Here is a 27,145-nt window from a genome sequence, read left to right on the forward strand (position 1 = left end):
CCAAAATTAATTAAAATTGCTTAATTTAATTAATTAATTAATTAAAAATGCTGGGTTAGGTCATCACTTTTATAGTGTACCACCTTTCAACTGTTATCTCTACCTACAGACTGACAGTCTCATTTCAAATTTTGTGTGACCTTACATTTTGAAAGAGATAATCCACAGGGCTACAGGAAATGATGCTGCTCTTTCAATAAGTTAGTCCTTCACAGAGACACTTCTCAGGAAAAGATTCTTCTCCCTGTAGTAGACTAAAAACAAATGGAGGAAATGCTTTGGCAGCTGTAGATAGCTTTCATCTTTAACAGGAAGAAATAGGCTTGGCTATTCTTAATCTTTGGCCTGAATTTTTGTGTGCTTTGGTAAAGACTTTCACAGGCAGCAGTGGGAGGTGCAGTGTTTAGCATGGTTTGTCTATGTGCTGAGATCTGGAAGGTGGGCCCAGAAAGCAGGCAGATGTGGATGAGCAAAGAGCAGTATGTAGAGGGTGACATAAGGGTTTAGGTAGATAAATGAAGGGGTTTTTTTATAGTTACATTGCTTTCACTCCCATGCCTTTTGCCCAATCTGAAGGGAAAAGACACAACCCAGAGGAGACCAAATTAGGAAAAATTTGCACAGAGAATTTCAGTAATGCCTTCAAGACAGACCTGGGATCACTGGAATTCCTGTCATAGCACCTTTCTGGAGATACTGGAATGGAGCTGGCTGTTAAGAACCCTTCCTGTGCTGGCTCTGAAGGGCCAGGAAAGGTTTTCAGAACACAGCTCATTATCTCAGTCATTAATATCTGTTCCATTAGGGGTCTGTACTGCTGTATTTCCCTGCTGGTGCAGTGACCAATCTTGGGTAAATATCTCTGCTGCTTTTGCCACTGTGAGCCACTTTTTTTTGCCTCACCACTACAGACTAGGAATGATCTGGTTTTTTTTCCTCTTGTAAGGAAGGAGAGACTTCCTTCCTCATAACAGTGTGGAAAAAAAGTGGAAAATTGAATCCAAAGACAGAGGGGCCAGGAACTCTCCAACCTGCTGATTTCAAAGCTTGCCTATTTTCTATTGACACAGCATCAGTGAAACAGCATTGTGCAGTTTTAAACACCTTGTTCTGATGTTATGTTCTAATGCTCGCCTAAAAACTTTATGTATGAGGGGAAACTAATGCTTGGGTACATTTCATTCAGCTGAGGAAATCTGCATGGAAAGAATATATTCCAGAGAACTTAATTTTTTAATTTTTTTAATCAGTGTTTTGTTCAGGGTATGGTGTGCTTAGTATTTAAGTTTCAAGATAGTCGTAATGCTTAGGTATTTTCTGTAAGTGTTTTTGAGGCATCTGCAGAGACTGGCAGTCTCACAGATTGTTAGAGAAATAAAAGCTGTATATTGGGCATTGCCAGGTGTGTGTGAGGGTATCTAAATGCATGTATGTATTTGTGTGTGTATTTAAAATGGCTCCTGTGTGCAGATATTAAACATATCCTCTTGGGGATTGCAGTGTGACTTGCATACTTGGAGGCAAAGGCACTGAATAAAGAACCTATCCAGAACAGAGTGAAATTAGCTGCAGTTGCTTGTGGGCTTTCAAAGCAAAGGCAGCAGTCAGAATCTGGCCTAAGTAATTAACTTACGAAGCATGGAAAGGAAAAGCAGCATGTGGAAGATATAATTAATAGGAACATATAACAGTCAGCTCTCACATAATAAATTGGCAGCTATGCCTGAGGTAACTGCCTTTTATTTGCAAAATGCTGTTGGAATTTTTTAAAAGTAATTGCACATTTTCTTCCATTTCCACATGGTCACAGAGAACATAGTACAGTACAAATACCAACAGGAATGCAATAAAATCATCGCTGTTGTTTGTTGTTTTTCCTGCTTAGGGCTATGATCTTATTTAAGCCAATGTCCAAAAGAAAGGAGGAATACATTTTAGCTCAGAAAAAGACAAGTGGTAAAATATTTTAGTGAGGTTTAATATGGAATAATTTAGAAGGACTAGGCAGGAACAACCAGAATAAATAACAGTAAATGGTCAGATATCTATTTGCAGAAGAGATTTATTAATGTGTTCTCCTGACTTGAGTAAATAATGGTTAAGATAAATGTTCTGAAGTTCTTCCATTTTGGAGGCTTGAATTTTTCCCATCTGAAGTTTTACTGCAGCTTTTCCTGCAGAGCAAGCATGACATCTTTGGGTACACCACAGATGCTGGCAGATCTTCAGGTGATCCAGTCTACCCCTTGCCTAGTGCAGGGCTCTGGAAGGCTGTGGGATGGCACCCGGGCTCCCCACAGCCAGCTGCTGCTTCAGCTGCCTCCACCAGCCTGCTGCAAAACACAAAGCTGCAGTCCTGCTCCAAACATTTGCAACAGGAAACAGCAGGGCTTGCAACTGCGGTTTGCTGCTCTGCCCAAAACATGCAAATTACTAGACTTTTTAATTGCCATTTCCAGGCTTCTCAGTGAAGTAGAGGGAGCTCCATGTCACTCCTGCTGCTACCTGGTGTATGTGATTCCCCTCTGTACCCAAGTGGGAATTTATAATACTGCTTTGTTAGTCTGGATTTTCTTTTGGTTTTAAGCAATCTGATTGCCATCACTGCAATAGTGGGGAGGAAAAGGAAGTCCAAATCTACTTTATTGTAAATGTGAAGAGGATCTGACCTCTATTGTCTGTGAGTAAATAAGGATGGGATCTCGTAACCACCTAACACTGGAGTGAGTTCTGAGCACCATAAATGTGATTAGAAGCTTTACTGCTGTTTAAAGTTGAACAGCCTGAAGACTAGGAAATAGAGTTTGCTGTGAAATATTCCTGCTGTAACTAGTCTTTGTACTGCTGACCCCAGGGGATCTTGCATTTGCTGCTGGCTGAGTCTAGTAGGCAGTTTGTTGCTGAACAAAGACTTTAAATAGCAAGTTTTAAAGAAGTACATACTTGCAATTTTTGGGCTGACAAATTTAGAATTATGTTCTAGCAAGCTCAGTACACTCCAAATTAATTAACAGTGATCCTTTTAACAGGATAATTACTATATCAGCAAGTGGTAAACTCAAAATGAATACAAGTAGGTCCAGTTTGCATCCACAAGGAAGAGCTGTCTTGTGGTTCTACCAAGTGATTCTAAATTCATTCCAGTGTGAAAGGTTTTAGACAGCACAGATCATCATCAGAACTGTCACTTTTTTACCTCTAGACTTGAATTAAAATCTGAAATGAAGTTGCATTCCATTTTTCATATGTCTACTTCACAACACCATGGCAAGTAGTGATTGGCTTTTTAAAGCTGCTGCTGGAGAAAGGCTGAAAATAAGCAGAGAAGGAGGTGTTGCACATTATTACTACTATAGAAATGGTAGACAGGGCTATGAAGCATGTGATACTTACTTATGGCTGTGCATTTTCTTCTTTCATAATGGAAGGGTCTTATCCTGCATAGAACAGTAAGAACTCACAAGTGTAAACACATGTTCACATCTTTGGTATTTGGGCTTTTTAAACAGGTTCATCTTTCAAAGAATAAATGTGTTATTGTTTATCAGGCTGGGGATAAGTAAGTATATGACTGCTGCAGTGATGGCAGAAACACTTCCATTCATTCCTGAAATCAGACCCTGGTCTTCAGATAGCTGAGGCTTTAGAAAATAAGGTTTAATTTGGTGTTTTAATATGGGAAATTACCTTAATTAGGTCAGTCTATATGTTTTTCTGCTCTCTTTCAGAATGGATGCAGGAATCTGTAAAAGCACCTGCCATTTTCTGTAAGAATATAATTTTTTGGCAGACTTTAAAAAATCGCTTAGCTAAGAGAAGCTGAAACTAAGATAAGTTGAGCAAATGATCTTACACTAATCTCAAGTGTGCTGTTGGGAGAAATTGGGGTCCATGCTGTTCACTCCAAATGTGAAAGAAGGAAAGTACTAATTATTAGCCATTTCTTAAAAATGGATCCTGACACTCACCAGACTAGACAATCTCTCAGGTTATTTCACGGGTCCTTGTGGTGCTTTATGAAACATGAAGTGCATGCCTGAATCCTTTGGCTTAGATTGCCTTGAGCAGCAGTGCCATCTTCTTTCTAGAGAGATTCTCTAGAATCTCTCTCTGTCTGGGTCAGACCACTTTTAAAAACTATACAAAATGGAGACATTTAAAAAAACTGTCTCAACTGTAAAAACAGAACTGTAAAATCAATAGGAAAAAAGTATTTACAAATATTTTGGTCAGGTTTTGTACATGTGTGTTCTGTGTATGTTCTAACTGGTAGAAATAGAAAGGCAAGTGACTCTGTAGAAAATGCCTGTAGCAAAAAACAGTTGACTTCTAGTGGTCCAGGGGACTGCTTTTTTCTTTTTGTTAAGGTTTAGGTTATTCAGACCAGGCAGGTAATAAGAGTCTTTTGTATGCAGTTTCATGGTGTCGTGTAGTTCTTAACTGAATACTACCAAAGACAAGGTAACATCTGAAGAAGGTTTCCTAAAATTTCTGGAATGAACAATGTTCTCATATCACAGTAACACCACTAGCATGCCTGCACAGTTGTTGCTGCTGAAGTTCCCTCTGTACATGGCAAACATATTGTTCATCACACTGTAGTTATAGCTCTACCATTCTAGTAGTGCTCAATGCTTTTGTGCTTTCTATAAAGAACAAGCCTGTCCTTCCACTTGAATACATGCAAGTACGTAGGTCAGCACAGTGCCGCCATCAGTAATAACCAATCTTGTTAGTGCTCCCAACCTTTCTTGATACTACAAACTATGGCTACAAGATCCCTGGGAATAATATAATATGGAACTAGTCAAAACCCACCATATAAATGGCTTTTAAAAAGGTCCCATTTCTAAGAATTTGCTTGAGAAAGTTCTCCTACAGTTTAGAAGAAATTAATGTTCTCTTGATGGAAAAGATGACTTAGGCACTCAAGATGTATTTGATCATAGAAACTGACAGAGCCCTTCTGAAGAAACTGTGGGAAATGCAACCTCTTCCAAGTCAGTAACTGCTCAGTGGTCTTCTGATGGAGCTTGGGATTCCTCTTTTGGAGGAAAAGCAACAAACTCTTTCATTTCCTTCTCTTGGTGACCAGTAGCCTGAGTACGAGCTTCATAAGGCTCACATGGGCAGCAACACACTTCTCCTTTCCTGCTCTTCTGCAGAACGGTGGTGCGGAAGTCTAAGCTTATCACTGCCAGCCGATACAACTGTAGAGTCACAACTAAGATATTCTTAGCTGTAAAAAATACCAGCATCTGATTGAATATTCTGAAGTGGCCCATCAGAATTGAACGCACAATGAAGAAGGGGCCATCCTGTATGAAAAGGCTGACGCCAATGTTCCAGAGTTCTGCGCTGTACCTGCACAGCAGCAGGCTGGGGATCCGCCTGGCTGATGCGCTTGGTTTGCAGCCAATATGCTGTACTGCAAGGAAAACAGTCATGTTAAAACAATTTTGTGAAGTGGAGCCAGGGTTGGCCTAAAGGGCACTCACAATACAGGGTACTCTGGATTATAAATGCATTCACCTGTAAACTTTGCAACATGTAGAATATCCAGTTTCTGGGATGTTTTTCAGCAAAATACACTGAGGCACTTATGTGATCTGACAAAAAGGATTAAAAGCCACTTCCCCTTCTGTATGCCTCAAACTTACCAGTATTTATACTCTTCTACAACAAAAAGCAGAAATAGATCACCTAATGATTCTTCACAACTTCCCCAGACCTTTTATTTGGTCAATCAACATGCCATACCAGTATGCATCCTTATGAAAAAAAACTGTGCTGAAAAGGAACAGCTAGTGCTGTAGCACTTCACTTTATTCCAAGCTGTCTAAGACATTGCTTTTAAAATGTTCACTAGATAGTCATTGCCTTTTTCATGTGTCATAGTAAGAATAAGGCCTTTCAGTGGGCAATATTGAGCATTGTGTGGTTTCTGTCTGCTATGTAAGACTTGAGGCACAGTTAATTGTTCTTAGTCTTGTGGGTATCAATGTCACACAACTGCTGGAACTTGCATGCATGGGTTTCCCTTGGCTGTAAAGGTGGTGGTGGGCTCAAATGCTCTCTATGGTGTAGTGCCCAGAGAAGGAGCGTCAGAAGGGTTTGTGGGGATAAATTCGGCTGTGTCTAACAGAAATACACAAAGCTTAATTAACCTGTCTCTTTGACAGGGAGATTTCATTGGTTTAACAAACATCACTACTTGCGATGCAGTCAGAATGTGATGCAGTAACAACTGCCAAATATTGCAGCTTGCCAAAAGAATTCTATTGTTTCAGTCAATTCTGGGGTGGAGGGAGAAAGAGATGAAACTCAAATGGAAAATGACTTGTAAAATGTAGAAATTTACTGAATCCATTAGGCAAAGCTTCAGCAGCAGCTAATGTTTTAATATGCCTCTGTGCCATTGCTGCTTAATAGTCCTAACTGCACTGCTGTAGTCTAATCATAAGTGCCTAAAAATTTCTTTTACGTCATGTTTGATGTGTGAATAAACATTGATGCTTGAACAAAAAGTACTATTTGTGCAACTGTATAGAACTACCTAAAATGAACTGTACCCATAGTAATTTCAGGGAAATAGGTGTTCAGTAATTTAATTTTTAACTGGTAAATGTAATTAAATAAGTAGAAAAGCAACAGCTAGAGGAAAAAAATGAACAGATTGTTTAAGTGCTATTTGAATTTATTTGTGTGGTGGTGATGTATACAGAATGTTTTTTATTTGGTTGAGATTTTTTTAAACCTGACTGCTGTGCATCTTTAATAGAAATTATTTGAGCAGTAGCAGGAATTTTAGCTATGATAAAGCTGAAATGTGATTGCATCTGATTTTTTAGGAGTTGAGCTGCTGAGCTGAAATATTTTCATAACTTCCCTGTTGGAAACAAAGCCTAGCACTGTCAATGAAGAAAATACTAATGAACAAAATAATATTTCAGGAAATTTTAATTTATTATTTTAGTCAGTGTGTCAGCCTAGAAGTCTATTTTGTATAGATGGTACTGAGGATAATGCATTTTTGAACTGCTATAGTTGTTGCAAACTTCTTGTGATTGGAGGCCAAAATGGTTGGAACAGATGATGCTCCAGAGAGCTTTCATTGTTCTTTTTGGACAGGGTGAAGCCCTTTCTGCCTGGGAACAAACACAGCCCTGAGCTGGCTGAATAGCTGGCCCTTTTATATTAATATAACAGTGTACAGTCCCAACATCATATGGTCCTTTAGGTCTCCAGTGAATAGGTCATTTCTCCTGTGCTTTTGGCTGTGCTATTTGGTGGTTCACAAGTCCCTGCCTCTCTGTAGGGTCTAGGACCTACCCAAATTTGAGGCATAATATAATAGACCAGCTCTAACATGAGAGCACTCATAGTGAAGTTTAAGGCAGTAACAGGCAACTGGAGCAACACAATAGTGTAATCATTTTTTCCTTTTCCTGAAAGTAGACAGCTCTATCAGAGAGATCAGAGGTTAGCCAGAAACAAGTGTTTCCTCAAAAGAAACCACAATGAGCTTTCTTCAAAAGCTGTTGTCATATGAATTTCTCTCCACCAGAAGTCCTTGGTAAAGCTTATAGTGTGTGCACAGCCACAAGATGTACCAGCAAAAACTTAAGAGCATTTTTTCTCTTTTCTATTCTGTGTGCAAGTACTAACCTGCAAGATCAAGTGGAAACTGTAACATACTCCAGGTCCATACAGCAAGAATTGCATTTATGAGAGCGTAATTCTTCCTATGGGAGGGGAAAAAGTGATAACAATGAAGATGCAGTTTCCTTATGAGATTACAAAAATGCTTCCTGTAGTGTTTGGAATGTCATTTGAAGGGTAGTTGAGTGGCACAGTGGTTGGTTTATTTATATGTGCTTTTACAATGCAACACTAAGGAAAACAGAAGCATCTTTTTGTATGGAATTTTTGCTGTTAAGGCTTACATGTTCCAACTGTGTAATTACACTAAATATCTGAAGCTAATGTTATAATAATAAGCATATGAGAATAGACTCAGTGGCTCAGAGGGGATATCTTTACCCTTGTAGTGATTGCATGTTCCTTGCAAGCCTGAAGCTTCTCTGCCAAGCAGGAAAGACACTTTTCCTGCTCTAAAAGCCTTGCTATGATATTTACAAAAAAGAAAATAGTATTTGTTAGAGAGGATGAATCTCTTCTGTGACTCTTTCTTTATGATGGATGTTCACAGCTCATCTCTCAGCAGTGTGAGGGGGAGGTGAGCTTACTTTCTCTGGGAGAGATCACAGTGTTGAAAATCCACACCAGACTGTGTCATTCCCTTTCTTCTTATCTTTGAACACTTTGTCACTCTACCATGAAGTACACATGAGATAACCAAAGAAGCAACTTGGATAATGAATCACTTAAGCCAGCTCTAGTTACTTCCTTGCCCATCTGAAACAATTCATTAACTTGAAGGAGGTTTACCGTGTATACAGTGTTTCAGCTCCTGTAGCCCTAAGAACTAATGCTGCCTGGCAGTTAGGCTGCTCGTTTGGCTCTCTGAACCCTTTCATTGTGATGATGTGACATGCTTCTCTGCTGGCAACACGTGAGTAATCCCCAACAAAGCTCACAGGACTTTCCCGGGGGAAAGGCAAGAGCAGGCACACAGAGCCCTTCAATGTAGCCTTCTGCTTTCTATGGGAAAAGCAGTTTTACCAACACTGCACCTTACACAAATATCATCAGCAAAAAATCCTTACCGAACATCCTCAATGTCCAAGGTTTCACTAGCAAATTCAAGTATATCTGCTGCTGTTCCCACAAACATGAGAAGCAGCTGAGATAACTGATCCCGGGTAATTTCAACTCCAATGGGGAGAAGCCATCTCCCAACTACTAGTAGCAGTAGAAAAGTCTGGTGGAGGGCCAGTGTCCATACAGTCTCACAGATGGTGGAGAGCTGATTGACAAAGACTTTAGCCTGTTTAAAAGACAACAATAATATACTGTAACTTCAGGAGATTGATGTTAGAGATACCGTCAGAGACTGTGTTTGTCTTTGAGCCTGCTTTTGTTCTCTTTCACATTGTATGAGAACAAATAATTTCCATCTGGCAAGCCTGGTTTAAAAAGGCACTTTAATACAAACTTTGGATAACGAATATCAAATCTTTCTCTGTGTACTACTCTTCCTGTTCTCATTTTTCAATTGGGCATTATCCTTTGCAAACTCATTACCCAGGCATTTTCTAAATTCAGTTACTGAGATTCACAAGAGAATGGTAGGGTCACCTCTTTACACAGAGACTGGTCTTAGCAACAATAGTTAGTATGCAGTATGCTGTACTTTCACAATGTGGTTTTCTAAACTACAAATATATAATGTCCATGTCCTGGGTTGTTTGCCTTTTTTTGTTTGTTTTTTTGTTTTGTTGTTTTACTCACAAGGTGCTTATCTCCAATTGTCATAAGATCTCTACCAGAAACAGGAAAAGGTGCCCTACCGTCTGAATGATGTGGTGATCTGTTCCCTCACTTCCATGACTGCTCTCTCTGGATTGATTGAAGTCTTGATTGCTGACATTGACCTGAACAGCCCCAGGCTCATTGCCACAGTACTGTTGTGAACAAAAGCATGACACATGTGTAAACATCCTACCCAGGGAGCAGATGTGCTCTATGGCTGAGTGTCCTGTTTTGCTGAACTGCAGAGGGTATCTGATGTTTACAAAGGTCCTCACTCTTAATGTAATTCCCCTCTTCTTCAGAAGGGAGGAATTCCTCTCATGAGGACAAGAGAGATCTGTTGGTAGGTTCCTGAGAAAGTACAGGGTTGTACTGCAGAAGAGGATGCAAATTCAAAGGCCAATGGATTGGGTGACGTCTGTGCTCTTAAGTCTGCACCCTGTGAATGTGATCTGCTTGCAGCTCTCCTGAACTTGCTACTGGATTCCCTACATGGTCTCTCTTTGGTTAAAACAGTCAAATATGGTAAAAACTGGTCATGGTAAGGCCCTATATTCAAACTTGTTCCCAAAATATCTGCTTTTCTTTCCTACTATCCAGGAAGAGCTCTCTGAAAATGTCACTGTTTCATTTTTCTGTATGACTTCCCTCAAGGCTGAAAATTAGTTAAGGTAGGATATTTGGGTTGTATCCTCCACCTCTCCTGCCCCTGCTGTGCCTTATTTGTAAGGAAATTCATAGGGTGAGAGGTGAAATAAAGGAGTATTTAAGAGAACTAGACCTGTATTATTGCCTATCCCTTTGAAATAGAATAAAGGGTATTTTTACTTTCTGCAAGTACATGGTGATCTGGGAAATTGAGTGTTCACTAAAACATACTGCTACTCCAACTACAGTAAAGCAGTGGTGGGGCCAGGTTCTGTCTGCAGCACTGTCCTGCCTTTCTACCTTCACACCCATGGCTGGCCCAGGAGCAGCTGGGGTGGCATGGCTACAAAATCTGTCTTCATAACAATCTGTAACATCTCTCCATTGTAATAAAAAGAGGATAATTAGAAAATCAAACCATGCTGTTACTAAAGACTTTTATCCTGTCCTATTTTTGCCAGAGAATTGCAGATGATTTGCATTTCTCCATTGGGCCCCCCACCATTTTATTGCATGGAGATTGATTTTCTGTGACAATTGGAATATGTTTGAGAGCATACTGAGTAGTTGTGTTCAGCATAAAGCCTACCAATATAAGAGCAATATTTTTCAGAAAATTTCAGATTCTACTTTGATACTTTGCTTGGTCTCTGATAATGTTGTTCTGTAACTGGGTAAATGCTGCCTCTTGTCCAACCTTATGGTAGATAAATTTCCTGTGACTTGAAAAATCTGGAAAAAATGTCAGTGCTTGTTGCTTTTAGAGTTGGCGGTAAAGAGTCTTAAGCTGAATGCTTGTTTTATTTGAACAGTGGGTGTGAGAGTCTTGAAAGATTGACACACAGATGTGGGGAAGATGATATTTCCATTTAGTCTAAAATTCTGGGCATGGAAACAGTGAGATGCAGGGGCTGGTACTCTCTGCCTGGCCACAGCCTTGTAGGGCTAATCTCCCTGAGTTTGCCCTTTAACTAAAGGAGAGAGCGGGAAAGGCTTGTTCAGAGGATATTTTGGAAATGAAATTTAATTGGTGCTCTGGAGAGGCATCTGTAGCTGCTGCCTACAGAAAAACCCTAAAGTCTATAGAGACACATCCCAAGGTCAAAGTCAGTCTGAATTACTCCCACTGGCTGTGTGACACAGCTGAGGAGACCACAACCTAAAAATATTGCATAGCTGTCCTAACCACCCCAGAATACTAAGAAGTGAAGATCAACAAGTAGCCTGGGTAGGGCAAATGGATGACTAACCTGTAAGGAGGAGGAAGGCTGACTCTGACAGCCTTTGGTTTGTCATTAAGTCTGCATTTAAGCTCACCCCTCTGGCTCCTTGCCTGGGCTGGCATGGTAATAGGAAAGCAGCCATGAACCTGTACAAAACTTCACATCCAAGGCTGAGGAGCTGCAGGACTCAGCAGTTTGACTGCTAGAAGGAGGCAGAAGAAACCATACCATGGCTTGCAGGGGAGCTCTTTTTCTCTTGTTCTAGTGGCATAAAGGTGCAGGAAATACCTCTAAGAAAATTAATTCACATTATTGGTGTCTTTGGTAGGTGTCTTTCCTTCTATGTAATTTTTGTAAGTACTTTCAGCTGAGAGGTGGGTTGCTATTTCAGAACAAGGCTCAATGATCTTGGGCTGAATGGCAAGCTCAGGGCCAGTCCATAGCTCTTCTCAATTGCTTCCAGGCAGGAAATGGAAATCTGCATCTGCAAAACCAGTCATTTAAATAGGCTCCTGGTTTTTTGTTGGTTTTTTTTTTTTTTGGTTTTTTTTTTTGTTTTTTTTAAGTAGGCTTCTGTTTTTTTTAATTTAAGTATGTTCATATCTTGTTTGGGTTTGTTCTTCTCTGAATATTTGATGAGTGGTGGTTGTGAAGTGATTCACTTGAAAATTTGGAGAAGAGCCTTTATTTACATAATGTATATGCATGTAAATAGGACTGTTGGTGCCAGGAATATCTACTTATCAATTTGTGGATGTGCAGTGACTAAAGGGGAATATGACAAGAAGCAAGTGAATATTGTTTTACTGTTTCATGGACATTTGATAAACATGGTTTGCCTTTTTACTGCTAGACTCCAGTTAGTCCTAAGTGTTGACTGTGTACCAAACTAAATAAAAATGGTTTTGTTTTCAGGTTTTTTTTCTGTACACATTTCGTATAAATTCTGACTTGGCTTGCTTTCTTTTGTTTCTTCTGAGGTGAAGTTTATGTACCTCTGATTCATAAGCCATCTAATCAAAACGGAAATGCTGTTGCATGACATGGCGATGTCCCAGTGCATGGGGGACACCCGAAACACCAAACTAATTCAGGCAATTTCTGCTTGCACCTTATTCACAATCTGTTATTTTCAAATAAAACTGAGGTTAGCTAAAACTTTTCATAATGGGGCCAGCGTTGGGGTGTAAAATTGACACCTGAATATTAGGGTGGAGTACCCTCAACCTATTAATGTGCATGGAGGCTGTCAGTCTGAGGACATTTTGGAAGAGTCTAGCCCTTCCCTGGAGCAGGCCCTGTGCCAAGCAACAGGTACCTGGCTTGCTCTCTGTGCTATGCTGCAGTGTGACTGTCACTATGGAAACACATGTGATGTCAGAAATTCAAAGCACTCCTGACTGCTTCATTTTGCTCATACAGGAAAGCTGAAATGTAAAACATGAAGAAAAGATTATCTAAGTTGTTTTCCAAGTTGAGGAATATAAAGGGTATGGCAAGGAAGGAATGGTGAAAGTATGTAAGATCACTTAAGGAGTTCATTATGGTATAATTTTAGCTGATAAGAGAATCCCACCTCAGAATGAGGGTGAGGGAATGGACAGTAAATATTCACTATATCCCCAAAATGTTCAAGTTAAGGTGATTAAAAATAAGTGCAAGGTTTACCAAGTATCTCTCTTATTCCTGACTGGAAGCCTGCATTGACTACAGCCCTGGTAGTTGGGTAAGCCCTGCAAAAGGTGGTCAGTTACTGCTTGCAGTGGCACACCAGGCATTTGCAAAGGTAACAGAGCCCTGAGATCCTGAATGTTATAATGGAAGAATGTTTGGGTTTTTTAATGGATTAAATGGTTTCAAATTGCTTGATAGCAGACAGCAATTTTTTTCTCTCTGTACAGTTCAATTGACTTTATCATCTCTCCCGAACATATATTTCATCCCCAAATACGTTACCACAAAGTAGCAGTTTGTATGCAGTCAGTATTTCACCCTTGATGTATGAATGGCACCATATGTCCAGTTCTGCAGTATACAGAGGCAGAATTGCCTCTGTCTTCAGGAAGAGAGACTGCCTATTAGCACCTGCTTTAAATAACAGCACTGACATGAGCAGCTGATGCTTCCTGGTAAAGATTCAACATGAGATCAAAGTTCTACTGCCTTAAAGACGACACACTGTTTTCATAGTGTATATATTAAAAGTGTGGACCTAGTGACTGCATAATCACCCATTCTGTTCGCATTTAAATAATGAAATCCCAGGAATACATCAGTATCGAGAGTGGTGCTAGTCTGGGTGCTGTGTTTGAGATGAATTGTTAAGAAAACTGCTCCCCTTCTGGAGGTATTGTTTTTTAATCTGTTAGATTGTGTGTTTCCAGAACTCTCTATCCTATCTCTCCAGGTATAAACTAAGCTGTTAACTTGATATACTCCCTCTTTAATTCACCATAGCAGTATATCAATAAGAACAAGTATGCCATGTTCTAACATCATTTTGGGAAATAAACTGCTGCCTTTGACTACAGAATTAGCCTGTTTCTTGGACCAGATTTAACTATGACAAATGTTCTCAATATCCACATTACCTGTCTGTGACTGTTTAAGGAGATTTGGGAAAACAAGAAGACAATAAATTCCTGCTGCTGTATTTAGAAAAGGCCTGAGGCATTTTTAGTGTAAACACAATTTTGAATATTTGATTATGCTTCTGTTGACTCTAACAATATTTCAATGGAGAAAATGAGGCACTAGGTCTTTTTAGTCTAATTTATGTATTTTCTGTTACTTTTTGTTCTTGTTCCAATCTGAACCTTTACTGCTCTAGATGTAGGGCACTGCATATGTGCAAATACTGGCACAGACAAAATTTCCTTTTCACTGCGTGGAAGTGCTATAGGGATTTGAAAGTAGCCTTCATGAGGTTGACTCAGTGAGACCTGTTGGGTGAAGTGGCTCTGTTCTGGCCCTAACTGACCCCAGAACACTTGCCCTTAAAAATTTTGCCATGTGCTTTAGTCCTGAATTGGAATCCAGCCCGCACCACCCCCCCCACACACCAGATTACTATGCAGCACAAAGAAAGGAAGGATATAAACCTTGTCAGACGTATTTCTAGCTGTGGTAACAATCTGTGTTCTCTATGTTGCAGCAAACATGAGGTAACCTGTGTTTAAGACCCCTTTCACTGATGCATGTCTCAGTTTTGACTTGCTTGAAGTTGTGGCATTTGCTTTTAAACACTCTGAAACTCACTTTATTTTGCAAAGGCCTCTAAAGCAATGAAGTTTTTACCCTACTGAGCAAGATTCATGCTGGTAACCTGGTGGTGAAAGGCTATGTTTTTCAAACTTGTAGTCCTCATTTCCTCAGATAAATACAAATAAGTGGTCTCATTTTTAGCTAGGAAAGAGGCTCATTATCTGATAATTAGGAAGTGCACGATAGTCATAATATAGCTGTACCTAGACTGGGACACCTACCAATATGAAAGAAAGAACTGGAACAAGACTTGGCAGACTTTTGTCTGCATGCCTGAAGCCAAACCATCAAATAATGCATCAATTTCAAACTAGTCCATCTTGTGTCATAATAAATACCTGAGTCCCATGATGAATTTCTAGTAGCCATAGTGATGGTACTATGCAAATCAGATATAAAAATATTGCTGGTGAAAACCTGTGAAGGAAAAGAAGAGATATCTTGGTATTATGATACATCATAAATACTTTCCAATGCAGATAATGTTTGGATATATGGTATCTTGTGCCTCTACCATATGGGGTATTAAGAGATAGGGTAACTGCATATTAGAATTGCTCTTCTTGCTTGATTGCTTGTGCTGTGTAAATATTATAAATAATAGGTTTATCTGTACATCCATCTAAGTTCATATATGGAAATTTATTTAAAATTTATTTTTTAAGAACTAACCAAAGGCACTTTGCTGTTTGTATTTCTATCACATCATTTTCTGTCATTAAATAGCCTTTACCTAACATGTTCTTTCTGATTTCATGAAGAGTAAATTAATACATTGAGTCACTTCACTGAGTGATGCTGAGATAAAGGTGGTTGCTCACAATCCTGTGCATTGACACAGGAAAGGTAGAAATAGCTTCAGTTTGCCTAAAACAAGCACTGCTTCAGTAGATCTTTTAGTTGCAGGCTGTGCATTTAAAATGGGTTTATGAAAATGGGTCTTGGCCTTGTTTCCCCACTTGTGCTAGCAGTGGTAGAATTTTCTTGTTCTTCTCTCTCTGCCAGTCTCTTATATAACTGTGATGGGTTGGTGCTGACCAAATGCCATTGCACCCACAAAAATAATTTATTCAAATAAAACCAGCACAATAACTGATGTTGATGATGCTTTATTATCTTCAGCTTCTTTAGCTGGGTTTATTCAGAAGTAATGGGGAGGTTTCATGATTTCTGCAACTGTTGTTGCAGAAAGTGTGTTGCTGATATTTTCTTATGAAGCATATGACATTTGATTGAGGTGGGTTTTTTTGGCAATTCTGTACTTCTGGAGTAGGAATGAGATGCAATGCCACAAATTTTCCATCCAGTTCTGCATGCTACAGTATGAACTGGGCAGCGGGGTCCAACTCGGGACATTTGCTTGGTTCCTTCTATCCTGCCCCTGGCACATTCAGCAATTAATTTAAACTGCTTATAAGTATGCAACTGCAGCAGCATTTTGGACACATGTCGTTGCATTTACTGTTTGTCCCAATGTTGAATATGCCTTTATTTTTGTAATCATTACTTTTCCAGTGAAGATTAAGTATTGAGGAAAACAAAATATCCTTCTGCTTAGGGAAATTACTGGGTTGCTGGACTGCTCTGAAATGTTTCAAACTATCCCCTATAAGATAGTTTAGGTTTTAATGTTTTTGTTTTTCATGTTTGAGGGGGTGTTACTTGTTTTGGCAGTGGGCTTTGTTGTTGTTGATAGCTTTTTTCCCCTAAAAAAAAAGGCTACTGATTGTGTGGGTTTTTAGCCTGGTTATTTTGGGAGAGAACACACCTCTTATTTGAATGGAAGAACTAACATTTTACAGTATTTCCTGTAGGACTTCAGCACACGAAAAATCTATCCAGCTGGCAGGTTAGCAATACTGAGCTAATGATACCACATCAGGCCAAGAGACTTCAGGGGCTTTAACCCTGCCTTTCTTTCAGAAGGAGCAATCTAGAGGAAGTATTACATGGCCAGGCTCACTAGAAGATTTTTTTTCCACATGTGCCATTAAATGTTTTATGCTGGTGTAATAAGTAACAGTTCTCTGTCAATAATGAACAGAGAATACGAGGGTGTTGGAGGCAGGAGTCCTGCTGCATAGTCTGCCCCTTGCTTGGATTGGTGATTGTCTGTGGAGTTGTTTCTACAAATGCTGATGATGTCTGTTCTGTGATGGTTTTCCACTGGAGCAGAAAATTATCCTGATGCAAATAGATGCTGGCCATTTGTCTACAATTCTCACCTATATGTGTACTTTTATTTTGATGCTTAAAGTACTGCACCACATCCATTTTCAAAATTTTCTTCTAGATAAATTTAGCCCAGTCTTCTATGTATGCATCTAACATGGATCTGCTTTTAGTTTCTATTTTTGTTTGGATTTTTCAAAAGCTCCATTGCAAGTGTTCCTTCATGAAGATTCTGCTGCTGCCCCCTCTCCCAAAAGAATTGGGTCTGTTCAGTCTGCCTGTCTCATAACTGCATTTGGGACTCTGCCGTTGTTCAATTTTCCAGTGTACCAGACTTCACCACTGCTTTTATTGCATTCAAATTTAGAGCATGGAACTCTTGTGTGAATTGTCACACAACACTCCTTCTGTTATAATGACTTTCACAGGTTGCAATGGGCAGGATTTTGAGAACATGGAAATACTCCAGGGCTCTTTAGTCCTGGATTTGTCTCAAGGCCTGCCTGCAGTTTGAGTTTTTAACAATAAAAGGTCCTAGTGAAATCTTGACAATTAGTTACATGACCGCCTCCTTTTCACAGAGCATTTTGTTTTGGCTGCCTGAGCGCTGATGAGCTGTAGATGACAGCAGTAATTCTTTAGATGCATGTAAAACCCCATGTGCTTGGGCAAGCTCTGCTATGACTAACTTTTTTGTTCATTTCTCGGGCAGCCTTTCACGCATGAAAGTTCCTCTCTGGAATAGCCTCTCAAATCCAAATAATGAAGCCACTCTTGCTGTATCAAAAGAGTGGTTGCTACTCATCTTTTATTTTTTCACCAAGTTTGAGTTCATGCAGTAGCGCGGTGCTAGCACTGTTACATGGAGGAGAGAAGAGGCATACAGTCCTAGGGAAGGAGGTGCAATCCAGGGCACGGCAGGATGGGTGTAAGATGCAGGGCATTTTCAGGGTCCTTCCGCACCCCTGTGCCCCTGCAGCGCGCAGCCCCGGCCCGCTGTGGCTCAGGAGATGCCCTCAGCCCGCTGCAGCCCCACAGCATCCATACACACCGCCGCGCAGAGTGGCTCCCGCGTGGTCTGCTGTACAATTGCCCCTCCTGAAAGCCCTCTGTTTGGCAGCGGACCAGCCAAACTCTACCAGCTTTCCATCCCTGCCTCCCGGGAGCAGCCGGCGAGCAAACGCGATCCCTGAGCGCCTGGCAGCGCCAGGGCCAATGCAGCCCCTGCTCTCGGGGGGCAGCTTCGTATCTGCAGCAAGGTACATGCAAAGAAGCAAGAGGGGCTCCGGCGGAATATGCTCACCATTTGTAGCCTCTGCCTTGCTTAAACTTGAGGGTGAGCCCTGTCTCCAGGCACAGGAGAAGATTGAGCAGTGCCAGCAGCCAGTACTTGGGTTCCTTCTTCACGGCGGTCACTCTCCAAACCCCGATGAGTGAGTGCAACACGAAGAGCAGACGAGTGACCAGGGCATTGAGCAGCACCATCAGCTCCATGCCGCAGCACCCCCTGCCTTCGCCCCGCACCGCGGAGCTCCGCCGCCTTTAGGAGCCCTGGCGAGTTACCTTGGCAGGCACCGGGAAGCCTGCGCCTCGCCGGCACACAGTTCTCTTCTCCTCCATCTCCACAAAGGGGCCCATTATAACAAAAAAGAAACAGCATCGCCCCTCCCCCAGACTTCCTGAAAACTTTTTGAAGGGAAGAAAAAAAAAAAAAAAGGCACGCTTCCATGCTGCAGCGGTTTGCAGGCTCGGAACAGCCCTTGCCGGCCCAAGGCAGGGGTGGGGAGCGTTGTTTCTGTCTCCTCTATATCGGCTCAAGGACCAAGCACGGCGAGGTTTTCCCTCTCGCCCAGTTACCATCGCTCTGCAGCCCCACTTGCTGCTCTCGCCTCGTGCATTTCCAGCAAAGACACAATGAAAGGCGCATTATTAATTTGAATCATTTTTGCTGAAAGCTCCACTCTCCATCTCCGAGAGTGCAAAACAAACCCCTCTTTCTGCTCTCCCTGAAAGACAATTCATATTTAGGAGCTTTTAAAATCGTTTAATATTGCAATATACAAAGCAGAACTTGTATGCTTAGTTCAATACTGGAATCCCTTGTGCAGCAGAAGTCAGAATCTGAAATCTAGTCAAACCACTCTATTGTATGATCTATAACCTGCTTCAGGACTAAGAAGCAGGCCAGGTGCAGAACTCCAGAAACAGTGATGAAATCTGGGCTAACACTAATTTTACTGAATTCGTCAACAGAGGCATATACAAAAAAATGCACTAAAGTTTGACTGTGAGGTCAGTTACCTCTAGATGGACTTTTTGTATCCTGTGGGAAAGTATATGAAGTACAGAATTTGTTTTAAAGTTTCCTTAATATTTCTCATAGAGATTATACATTGTATTAGAATTTACACTTGGTTAACAAAAGAGAAATTTCTTCTTGATCAAAATTGGCACTATGCTGTTCCAGTTTTGTGTTAATTTACTGCCAAAGCATTTAAATTAAGATAGCCAACTGTAAAATGCAAGTGGAGAATCAAGTCCATGTAAAGTACTGTGGGTTTCAGAGGTCCTGACTTCCTGGATTTAATTTTAAACAATCCTGTTCTACTTAAACACAAGATTATATTCTTCTGAGAACTGTGACCTTTCTAATAAGGTATTTTTCCTCAATTGCTAAGATCCAAATTTTCCTTACTGCAAAGCCAAGCCTCTTCCTTTATGAAGTGCCGGTGCTGGCCAGTTGATATCCTTGGGGGTGGTGGATAGGGAAGACTACTTTACTTTAACCCTGCCCAGAAAAAAAAGGAAAACAAAAGTCCATTCCACAGTAGAGATGACTCACTTGGGAAATGCCTGAGTAAATAAATGGACTGTATAGGATGCCTTTTTGAAGGAACAAAATCAAGCTCCTCACGCTCAGAGGAAAATGAATTCAAGGCAAGGACCTACTATAGATAATCCCTGCCAATAGCCACCCTGCCATATCGTGCTTGGGTGCTGCTGGTTCACAGCCCTTCCGCTGGCGTTAAGGTCAAATGTAGTTGAAGAGGAAACTGGGAACAGACAGATTGAAGAGATTGTTTAAACAAGATATTCCTCTGTGGGAGTGCTTAATGTCAAAGAAATTACTTGGGGAACTGGTATGTCCTATTGTTCATGGTGATCCTTACAGGGCAGATAGGTGTCACAGAACTTGGAAGGATAATCAGTGCAACATTCTTATGATACCATGCTCAGGAAGGATGCAGAGAGCTTTGCTGAGAGCTAAGTAATTCTACATAATCAAGACATGTGGGAGCTGAACTGCTTAACAAGGTAGTTTCATCAATGAACAATCCAAACTTCACATCAGTGAAAGTCCCACACTTAAGTAGGAAGAAGATACAATATTGACTCTGCTTACTCAGTGGTGGACTATGATGGCAGCACAACAGCCTGAGTAGAGGGGGAAGTACTCGTGGACAGCTTAATTTCTTTGGCCTAGAAGAGGCAAATATTGCATCCAGAGTGCATTTGACAGAGTGCATTTTTAGATGTTTCAGTGGCTGTTTTGTGGAGCAGCTGATTCAGGAACCCATGAAGGCAGTGCTTGACTTGAATCCCGAGTGGTTTATGGGATATGATGTAGGGAGTAACAGCTGAAGAGGTCCCCTGAAAGGGGGATCTTAATGTGCTTAGATTTGGCATCCTTGCAGGAGTAAGACAAGCCAGAGTTCTTTACCATTGCTCTGCTCAGCTTCAAAAAGGAAAACTAGACACAGATCAGCAGGCATGTTGAAAATAAGACAGATGGAACACCTAACTCTTTGCAGGGAGTGTGGATATTGCGTCTGTAAATCACATGGGAAGTGCAGAGATAACTGCGCATCAAGGGAAACTTGAGAAAGAGTGAGAAGAAGCCAGCATTTGCAGGGTAAGTGAGACTGCAGGAGCAAGAAGGCATTCTTCAAAAAGCTGAAATGCTGTCCAGCTGAAGAAAACTGAAAAAATTATGAACTCTAGCATGGACAAACATGATAAGACTGGCTGAAGGAGTGTGAGGGACAATTAGCAATAAAACACAGTAACTAAAATGTCTGCTATCTGTTCAAATGTGTTGTGACTAGGAAGTCTGCCAGGGAATTGTTTGGTCAGTGGACAGCCAGGTGGTACAGAAGCCCTCAGGTGTGGTATTGCTGGGGGGAGTGGAGTCCCAGCATGAGTACAGATGTACACTGTAGTATGGGAAAGCACTGACTCCTGCACAGAACCTTATAGAAGGAGTTTCTTTAGGTTTTTTTTTCTGTATGACTCTGTATGTGCTAGTGTTCCATCAATTAAATTCTTTCATAGTTTCTACTGATCTGCATCTTAGACTTGTCAGGCTAGTTAATAATGGATTAGAGATTTGTCTAGGGAAAAACTTTGTTTAGCTTGTTTTTGTACTCTTTCCCTGAGGATGGAGTTAGGTCTAATGCTGGATGCAGACAGTGGAATTAGATGGGCCTTTGCCCCGACCTGAAATGACTGCATTAGTAGAGACTTTCTGATGTCTGAAGAAATTGATCTGGAGTGGGTTGTAGTGTTGGTTGGATCCAAGCCGAAAGCAAGACTCGTGTCTGTTTGTATAGAGTGCTCTACTAATGATATATCCTCTTCCCTACAAATTTTTTTCTTTCTCTCTCTCTCTCTTTCTCTCTCAAAACTCTGGTCTGTGTCTGGGAACCCTTGAGAGTTAATATTTGCAGGGGCTGCTGTACTCTGACAAAGCCTTGACACAGTGGTGTGAACATGCATCACACTGTGTGGGATTTTCATCCAAGACACCTTGGTAAGATCTACTGCACAGCTCTGCCACATAACAGCCAACTGCAGCATGTTTGATGCATTTGGGAGATATTAAACCTTACTGTTCCCCTAGCACCAATGGCCTTTTTGCAGGAATAGGGAATCTGGCACTTTAAAAACTGTGCCACAGGATCTCTGTGCTTGTGTTGAATAATTCGTGCCTTTAGGTTGAGTCACTATGATGATTGCATTAAGCAGACTCCATAACTGTCAGAAATGTGAAATTGCACCAGTTCCCAAAAACAAACTAGGGTTGGAGGTGGTTCACTAGCTGAACATGAATCAGCAGTGATGGTGGGTCACATTGGCAAGTAGATACAGAGCTGAAACCTGCCAATGTCCATCTTGCACTTAGGAGGGCCTTAGCTGAAGTGCTGCCCTACCTTGGCTCAATGAGGGAGGAACAAGTGGAGAAGGGCAGGAGTGTTTTTACAGTAGGAAATTACTTAAACAAATGGTTCAGTTTCAGGTGGCTAAAGTGACATCCTTGTCAGGTTGCAGTGCTTATAGAATCACAAGTCCCCTGTTCAACTACCTGGAGGGACTCCAGTTCGAACTGGAGTGCAGGGCTCAGGAAATCCTTGTGAAGAGGAATTCCAGAACAAAAGTTCTGTGAGATTTTGTGATAGTATGCAGTGGTTTTTTACTCTTTGTGGGAGCTCTGAACAAAGATTCTCAGAATTTACTTCTCTTGCTTACAAAATGGGATGTTTTAGGCAGTGAAATTTGGGGGTAATGGCTAATTGCCTTCAGTTCAAGAGACTTTGAAGTTTTGATTTACAATATTCATAAAGAAATAATTATAGGGTATTAAGCTGGAAGAGACCAGGGATGAGAAGGGGTCATAAATTCAGTGTGAGTCAGCAGTGTGTTCTGCTGTGAAGGAGGCACACTGGGATGTATAAACAGACCTGTAATGTGCCAAATTTCAGTTATTTCTTTGCCTTCCTTGGTGCTGGAAAAAACCTCAACTAAACTACCCTAATTCTAGTGATGCTTTTCCAAGGGAGAGCTGACAGGATAGAATGTCCAGAGATGGACAAGACTGCTGAGGAAAGAATAAGACACCATCATTCAGTGTAGAGAAAAGAAAACTGAGATGGAAGTGGCCATGCTTTCAGGAATAACCTGTTCACCAGTCCCAAAGCAGAGGGAAGGAAGTAAAAGGCCTAAAGAGGAAAAAAAAAAAAAGGGAAAAAATGCAATTAGATGTCTGGAGACATATCTTGCTAGGAAGGGCAGTGAAGCACTGAAATAGATTGTGTAGAGAGATGTCCATGTCTCAGGCTTTTAAGCGCAGATTAGGGAAACATCTGTCAGGGATGACAGCAGTTTAGTTATCACTTGGGGGTAGAGGGCTGACTAGATGATCTCTGGAGGTTTCTTCAAGTCTTTTACCTCCTAGGGCTCTAAGGTTTCTTTCTTTATTATCCAGTCTTTATCTTGAGTCTCTAAGGAAGTTTCTTGCTTAAATTAAATCTGTTTAGTTTTACTTGCATAGGGTTCTTAAAGAAGAGGAAATTGTTCTGCTTTCTCAATGCTTGACTGCAAACTGTGAATAATTATGACAGCCTTCTAAAGAGATCACCACAAGTGGCAATTAACATACATGTTGAAACAAATGGGAATGATTTAGTTGTGCATGTGAAACAAAAAAACCTATCCAATTCTGTCTTAAGTGAAAGCCTAACTATTGCTGATCAAATTCAAGAGGGAAAAGCCAAATCTTTCAAAATATGATATGTGATAGAAGGTACTAGCTATAGCGCAGTGAGGGTGTGAAGGAAATGGATAAAGGAGTGAAAAAAATAGAGTATAAAAAGATTAGCTCTCTAGTAAAGAGCCAATATGATTGCAGAAGCATTAAAATCCCTGCAGGAGATTTACTGAAGACTCTGCCCTGGATTAGAATTTGATATAAAATAATTTAACTGAAGTCATACAATTTCTGTGCCATTTGTAGCTGAGTTAATAGCATATGTTCCTGGAGGATTACAGTCAATGATTAAGGAAATTAGGTTTTGTTTGAATTTAATTTAGTTGTATAAAGCTGCTACAATAATTTACAGCTTTGATATTTAATATTTAATAACCCAGATCTTAAAAGAATCCGAGGTATAGCAATGTCATCGTATATTGAAATATTATCCCCATAAGTCATTTATATTTGCTAGTTGAGAAGAATGTTCATCACCTAGATGGGCTAAAATGGAGCTACTTGATAAAAAACCAATGCAGTTTTATAGGTAGTGGTAGTGAAATTTTTCTGTATGTTATCCAGTAAATCATAATTCACTTGGAGAACTTCTCAATCTCAGTTTCAGCCTTCATAAGAATATTACCCTGACAGTTTTCTTTTATCTAATTTCCTAGCTTTTTTGCTTTATGAACATTACAAATCCTGTCTGTTCTTTCTTATAAGCATGCTTCTGATGCTCCCTCTTTTCATTTAAAAGTAGTAAAATGCTCAGTCTCCAATTTAGCAGCATACCCTGTTTCTGTTGAGAGAAAAGGAGGCATGTAAAAACACCCTCATCTGAAAATCAAACCCCCAGTATTTTCAGGCACCTTTCTATTTATTTTCTAGACACTAAGTTTATAAGAGCCACAAGACATGGTCCAAGTCCCCTCCATACTGAGGCCACCAACTGCAGAATCCAGTCTCAAAATATTCTTGTGTGAGCTTATAATCCAAAGTGCAAGCATGTACCTATGAAGCAAGAAAGCAAAAGGCTTCCAATGGCCAGCCTGCTCTCTTGCATCTCTCCATGCTTCCCTTCTTGTGTTTGTAGCCATTTCTTTCCTTCTCTAGACCCTTTCCTAGGAAGAGAGGACCCATCAAATGGTTGGCCCTTTTGGGTAGCTGCCACCTGTTGTGGGTCACTGCCTTCCAAGACTCAGATCTGATAAAGGAGGGTGAGCTTAGCAAAAACTTCAGCTCATTTGTAGTGCATTGTGAGTCCAGGCTTTCAGAAAGGAAGGAAAGCACTGGCAGCCTGGCAGGATAGTTATGAGTGGCCATGGGTCTGCCAGAAACACCCAGGCCCTGGCTGGAGCGTGAGGTGCTGTGAGCTGGCAGAGCTCCACTGACATCAAAGCTTCTGCAGCCCCGAAATATGGCAAAGAGGGGTGTGTTTTCCTCTCTGATTAAAACTAGGGGAAAGCATATGAGCAGCTTATAGCTCCCTACAGTTATACATCTTTTTTGTTGGTTTTATAGTTCAGAAAAAAAAAGCCCTCTGGAAGGACCATTTTTTCCTTGAAGAATAGAAATAAATAAAAGATTTCAGGTATTTTATTAGGATTTGTAATTCCTCCTTCAGCCTGGGCTCTATTTCTGGGAACACACAGTAGTTCTGCAGCACTATATATTTTAAAGAAGAATAGAAGCAACCTTGTTCTGCAGACACTGTTTCAACCGTGACTGAAGTGGAAGACCTAAAGTTACAAACAGTGAAAAACTGTAGCATTTGTCCTCACCAAAGAGAAAAACTTTCCATTTTTGGCTAGGAAACCTTGAAATGTCTTCCTAGTCATTGTCTCTCTCCTGTTTTCCAGTGTAAGGATAATGTGATGAGCTGACTGGACTAACACTGTTCATGTTTGGGGCATGAATAAATGGAAGCTGGGTTACAGCTATTGCCAGTGAAAAGGCCAAGCTCCTCTCACAGGTGGAACAGAGGCAAAATATCTCAGGCTTTAGACAATGGTTGTCAAGGTAAGCTGTAAGCTAAAAACTGGTGGCACTGTTTTTGTTTACCCTCTGCATAGTCTTAACAATTAAGTTTTTCCTCCATGGTCTGAATTTACTGGAATTCCTATAAAAGTGTTTATTATGGCACCCAGCCTAAGCTAATGAGTCTGAAGTCAAGCCAATACAACCTGTGTCTCACTGCAACTTGATTTCTTGGGTGTGGTGTCTTGCTAATTACAATCATATGCCTCTGTTAAACTCAAATCATAAGAGGGATGTAAAAATCTATATAAAAAGAAAATCCCCAAACCTGTAATGTTTGAGCTGATTACCTGAATACATGTATTGAGTCAGCTCTCACAAAGCCAGGCTATATCTCATCAGGAGACTCATGAAAGGACACTGGCTTCTCCTCTTACCTGTGCCTGTTAAAATGTCTAATTTTTAATTTTTTTTTTTTTTATTTTCAATGATGTACAGGTTGTGTGTAGGCCTTTGCTATGTTTGCTCAGAATAGTTAAACAATGGTACTTGGCTATGGTCCTAGCAAGCCACTTTTTTCCCTGGTGATATTGGGATCCAGTGATGATCATCTGCATGTATTTTTTATGTATATTTTTATATACCTATATTGATTTTGTCAGTCCCCTAACACATGTTCAGAATTTAATGAAGAAAATAGTCATGAAGCTGTGTGCAAAACTCCATAATATTTTTACAAGCTAATTAGTTAAGCTGACTTTTTAATCTCTGTGCTGGAAGGGGCTGAAAGACAGGACTGTACTGCAAAATACAGGTTGCCAGACTGGGAAATTACTTCACAAATGCAGCCAAGGGTAGGGGGAGCATGTAAAGAAAACAACTCTCCCATCCACAAAAAAACCCTGCTAATCATATTCATCTTCATTGCAGTAGGAATATAATGACATGGGTTTTTGTCTGAGAGCAAGGCTTCCATAAACCTGTCAAGATGCTTAATTATGGTCTGTTGCACTGGACTGCCATAACCTGCTAAGAGAAAAAAAAAAAAAAGTAGTTAGAGTAGATACTCCCTTTGAACTGGAATAGTGTACTGACTTTCCCGTCCTCTTGTTATCAGTGAAAGCTTCCTAAGGACAAAAATTTCCACATCTTTGTTGGTTGCAAAATATATTCAGTTTTACAAACAAGCATCTTCCTAAAGGCTGCAAACCATCTGCTCAATCATTTTCTATCCTAGCAAAAAGAGAGGCTGAGTGCCAGAATTTTTTTTTTCTGTGATGTTTACCCATAAGTTATTAATACCTATCTGACACCCACAGAGATCTTCAAACTTTTTTGTTGGGTAAAACAATATTGCTGACTTGTCTGACAATATCCAAAAATGAGTGAGCATTGTTTCTGATCACCCCCACTGTACAGCTCATAATGCCAGCTTGTTTATAAATAATGTCATCTGTTGTCATCTCTTGAGTGTTTTATCCCACTGACTATACTTCCCTCATCCTTTATTTGAGACATCTGTCTATGCTGGTCCTAGTATGCATAATGACTTGAGAGACGTGAATAAAGAGAGCTTATATGGTGTAATAGACACATCCAAATATCTTCTGGAATTTAGACTCAGCAATGTCACAGTGTGGTCCTAATAGTCTTTAAACTGCTTTGAAGTCAGATGTCAATTCTTAGTACTGCTGATGGGAAAAGCCACTTAAGAAAATCCAAAAACCTACTAATGATCCAAAAAAAAACCAACTAATGATCCCAGCGAAGGGCTACTAATTTTAATGGATTTGCTAAGTCTGATAAAACAATGTTTGAAATAGCAAAATTTTACTTGACAGGAGAATCTTCAGCATCTGGCAAGAAATAATGAGAGGTTTTAGACTGAGTTTTGTAACTA

At 40.4% G+C, this 27,145-nt stretch overlaps 2 protein-coding genes across 5 annotated transcripts in view; one reads left to right on the forward strand and one right to left on the reverse strand.

The window, feature by feature from the left end:
• The window catches only part of CABCOCO1 (ciliary associated calcium binding coiled-coil 1), a 133,632-nt gene that overhangs the window by 10,034 nt on the left and 96,453 nt on the right, over window positions 1–27,145 (forward strand). The window lies entirely within an intron of this gene.
• Window positions 1,699–18,343, reverse strand: TMEM26 (transmembrane protein 26). 4 transcript variants are annotated; one of them, XR_008438172.1, is made up of 7 exons: window positions 18,046–18,343; window positions 14,909–14,987; window positions 9,474–9,587; window positions 8,730–8,950; window positions 7,669–7,745; window positions 3,394–5,428; window positions 1,699–3,309 (listed from the first exon to the last, which is right to left on the reverse strand). XR_008438172.1 is itself a non-coding variant. In XM_053984060.1 (6 exons), exons 1-6 carry the CDS (start codon window positions 18,234–18,236, stop codon window positions 5,013–5,015), a joined length of 1,098 nt encoding a protein of 365 aa, XP_053840035.1. In that variant the 5' UTR covers window positions 18,237–18,343; the 3' UTR covers window positions 1,699–5,012. The 4 variants fall into 4 exon arrangements, 2 of the variants coding, with proteins under 2 accessions (XP_053840035.1, XP_053840037.1); XR_008438171.1 differs by having other exon boundaries at window positions 1,699–2,333; window positions 3,197–5,428; XM_053984060.1 differs by having other exon boundaries at window positions 1,699–5,428.

This window comes from Vidua macroura, chromosome 8 (assembly GCF_024509145.1).
Source record: "Vidua macroura isolate BioBank_ID:100142 chromosome 8, ASM2450914v1, whole genome shotgun sequence".
Lineage (NCBI taxonomy): Eukaryota > Metazoa > Chordata > Aves > Passeriformes > Viduidae > Vidua > Vidua macroura.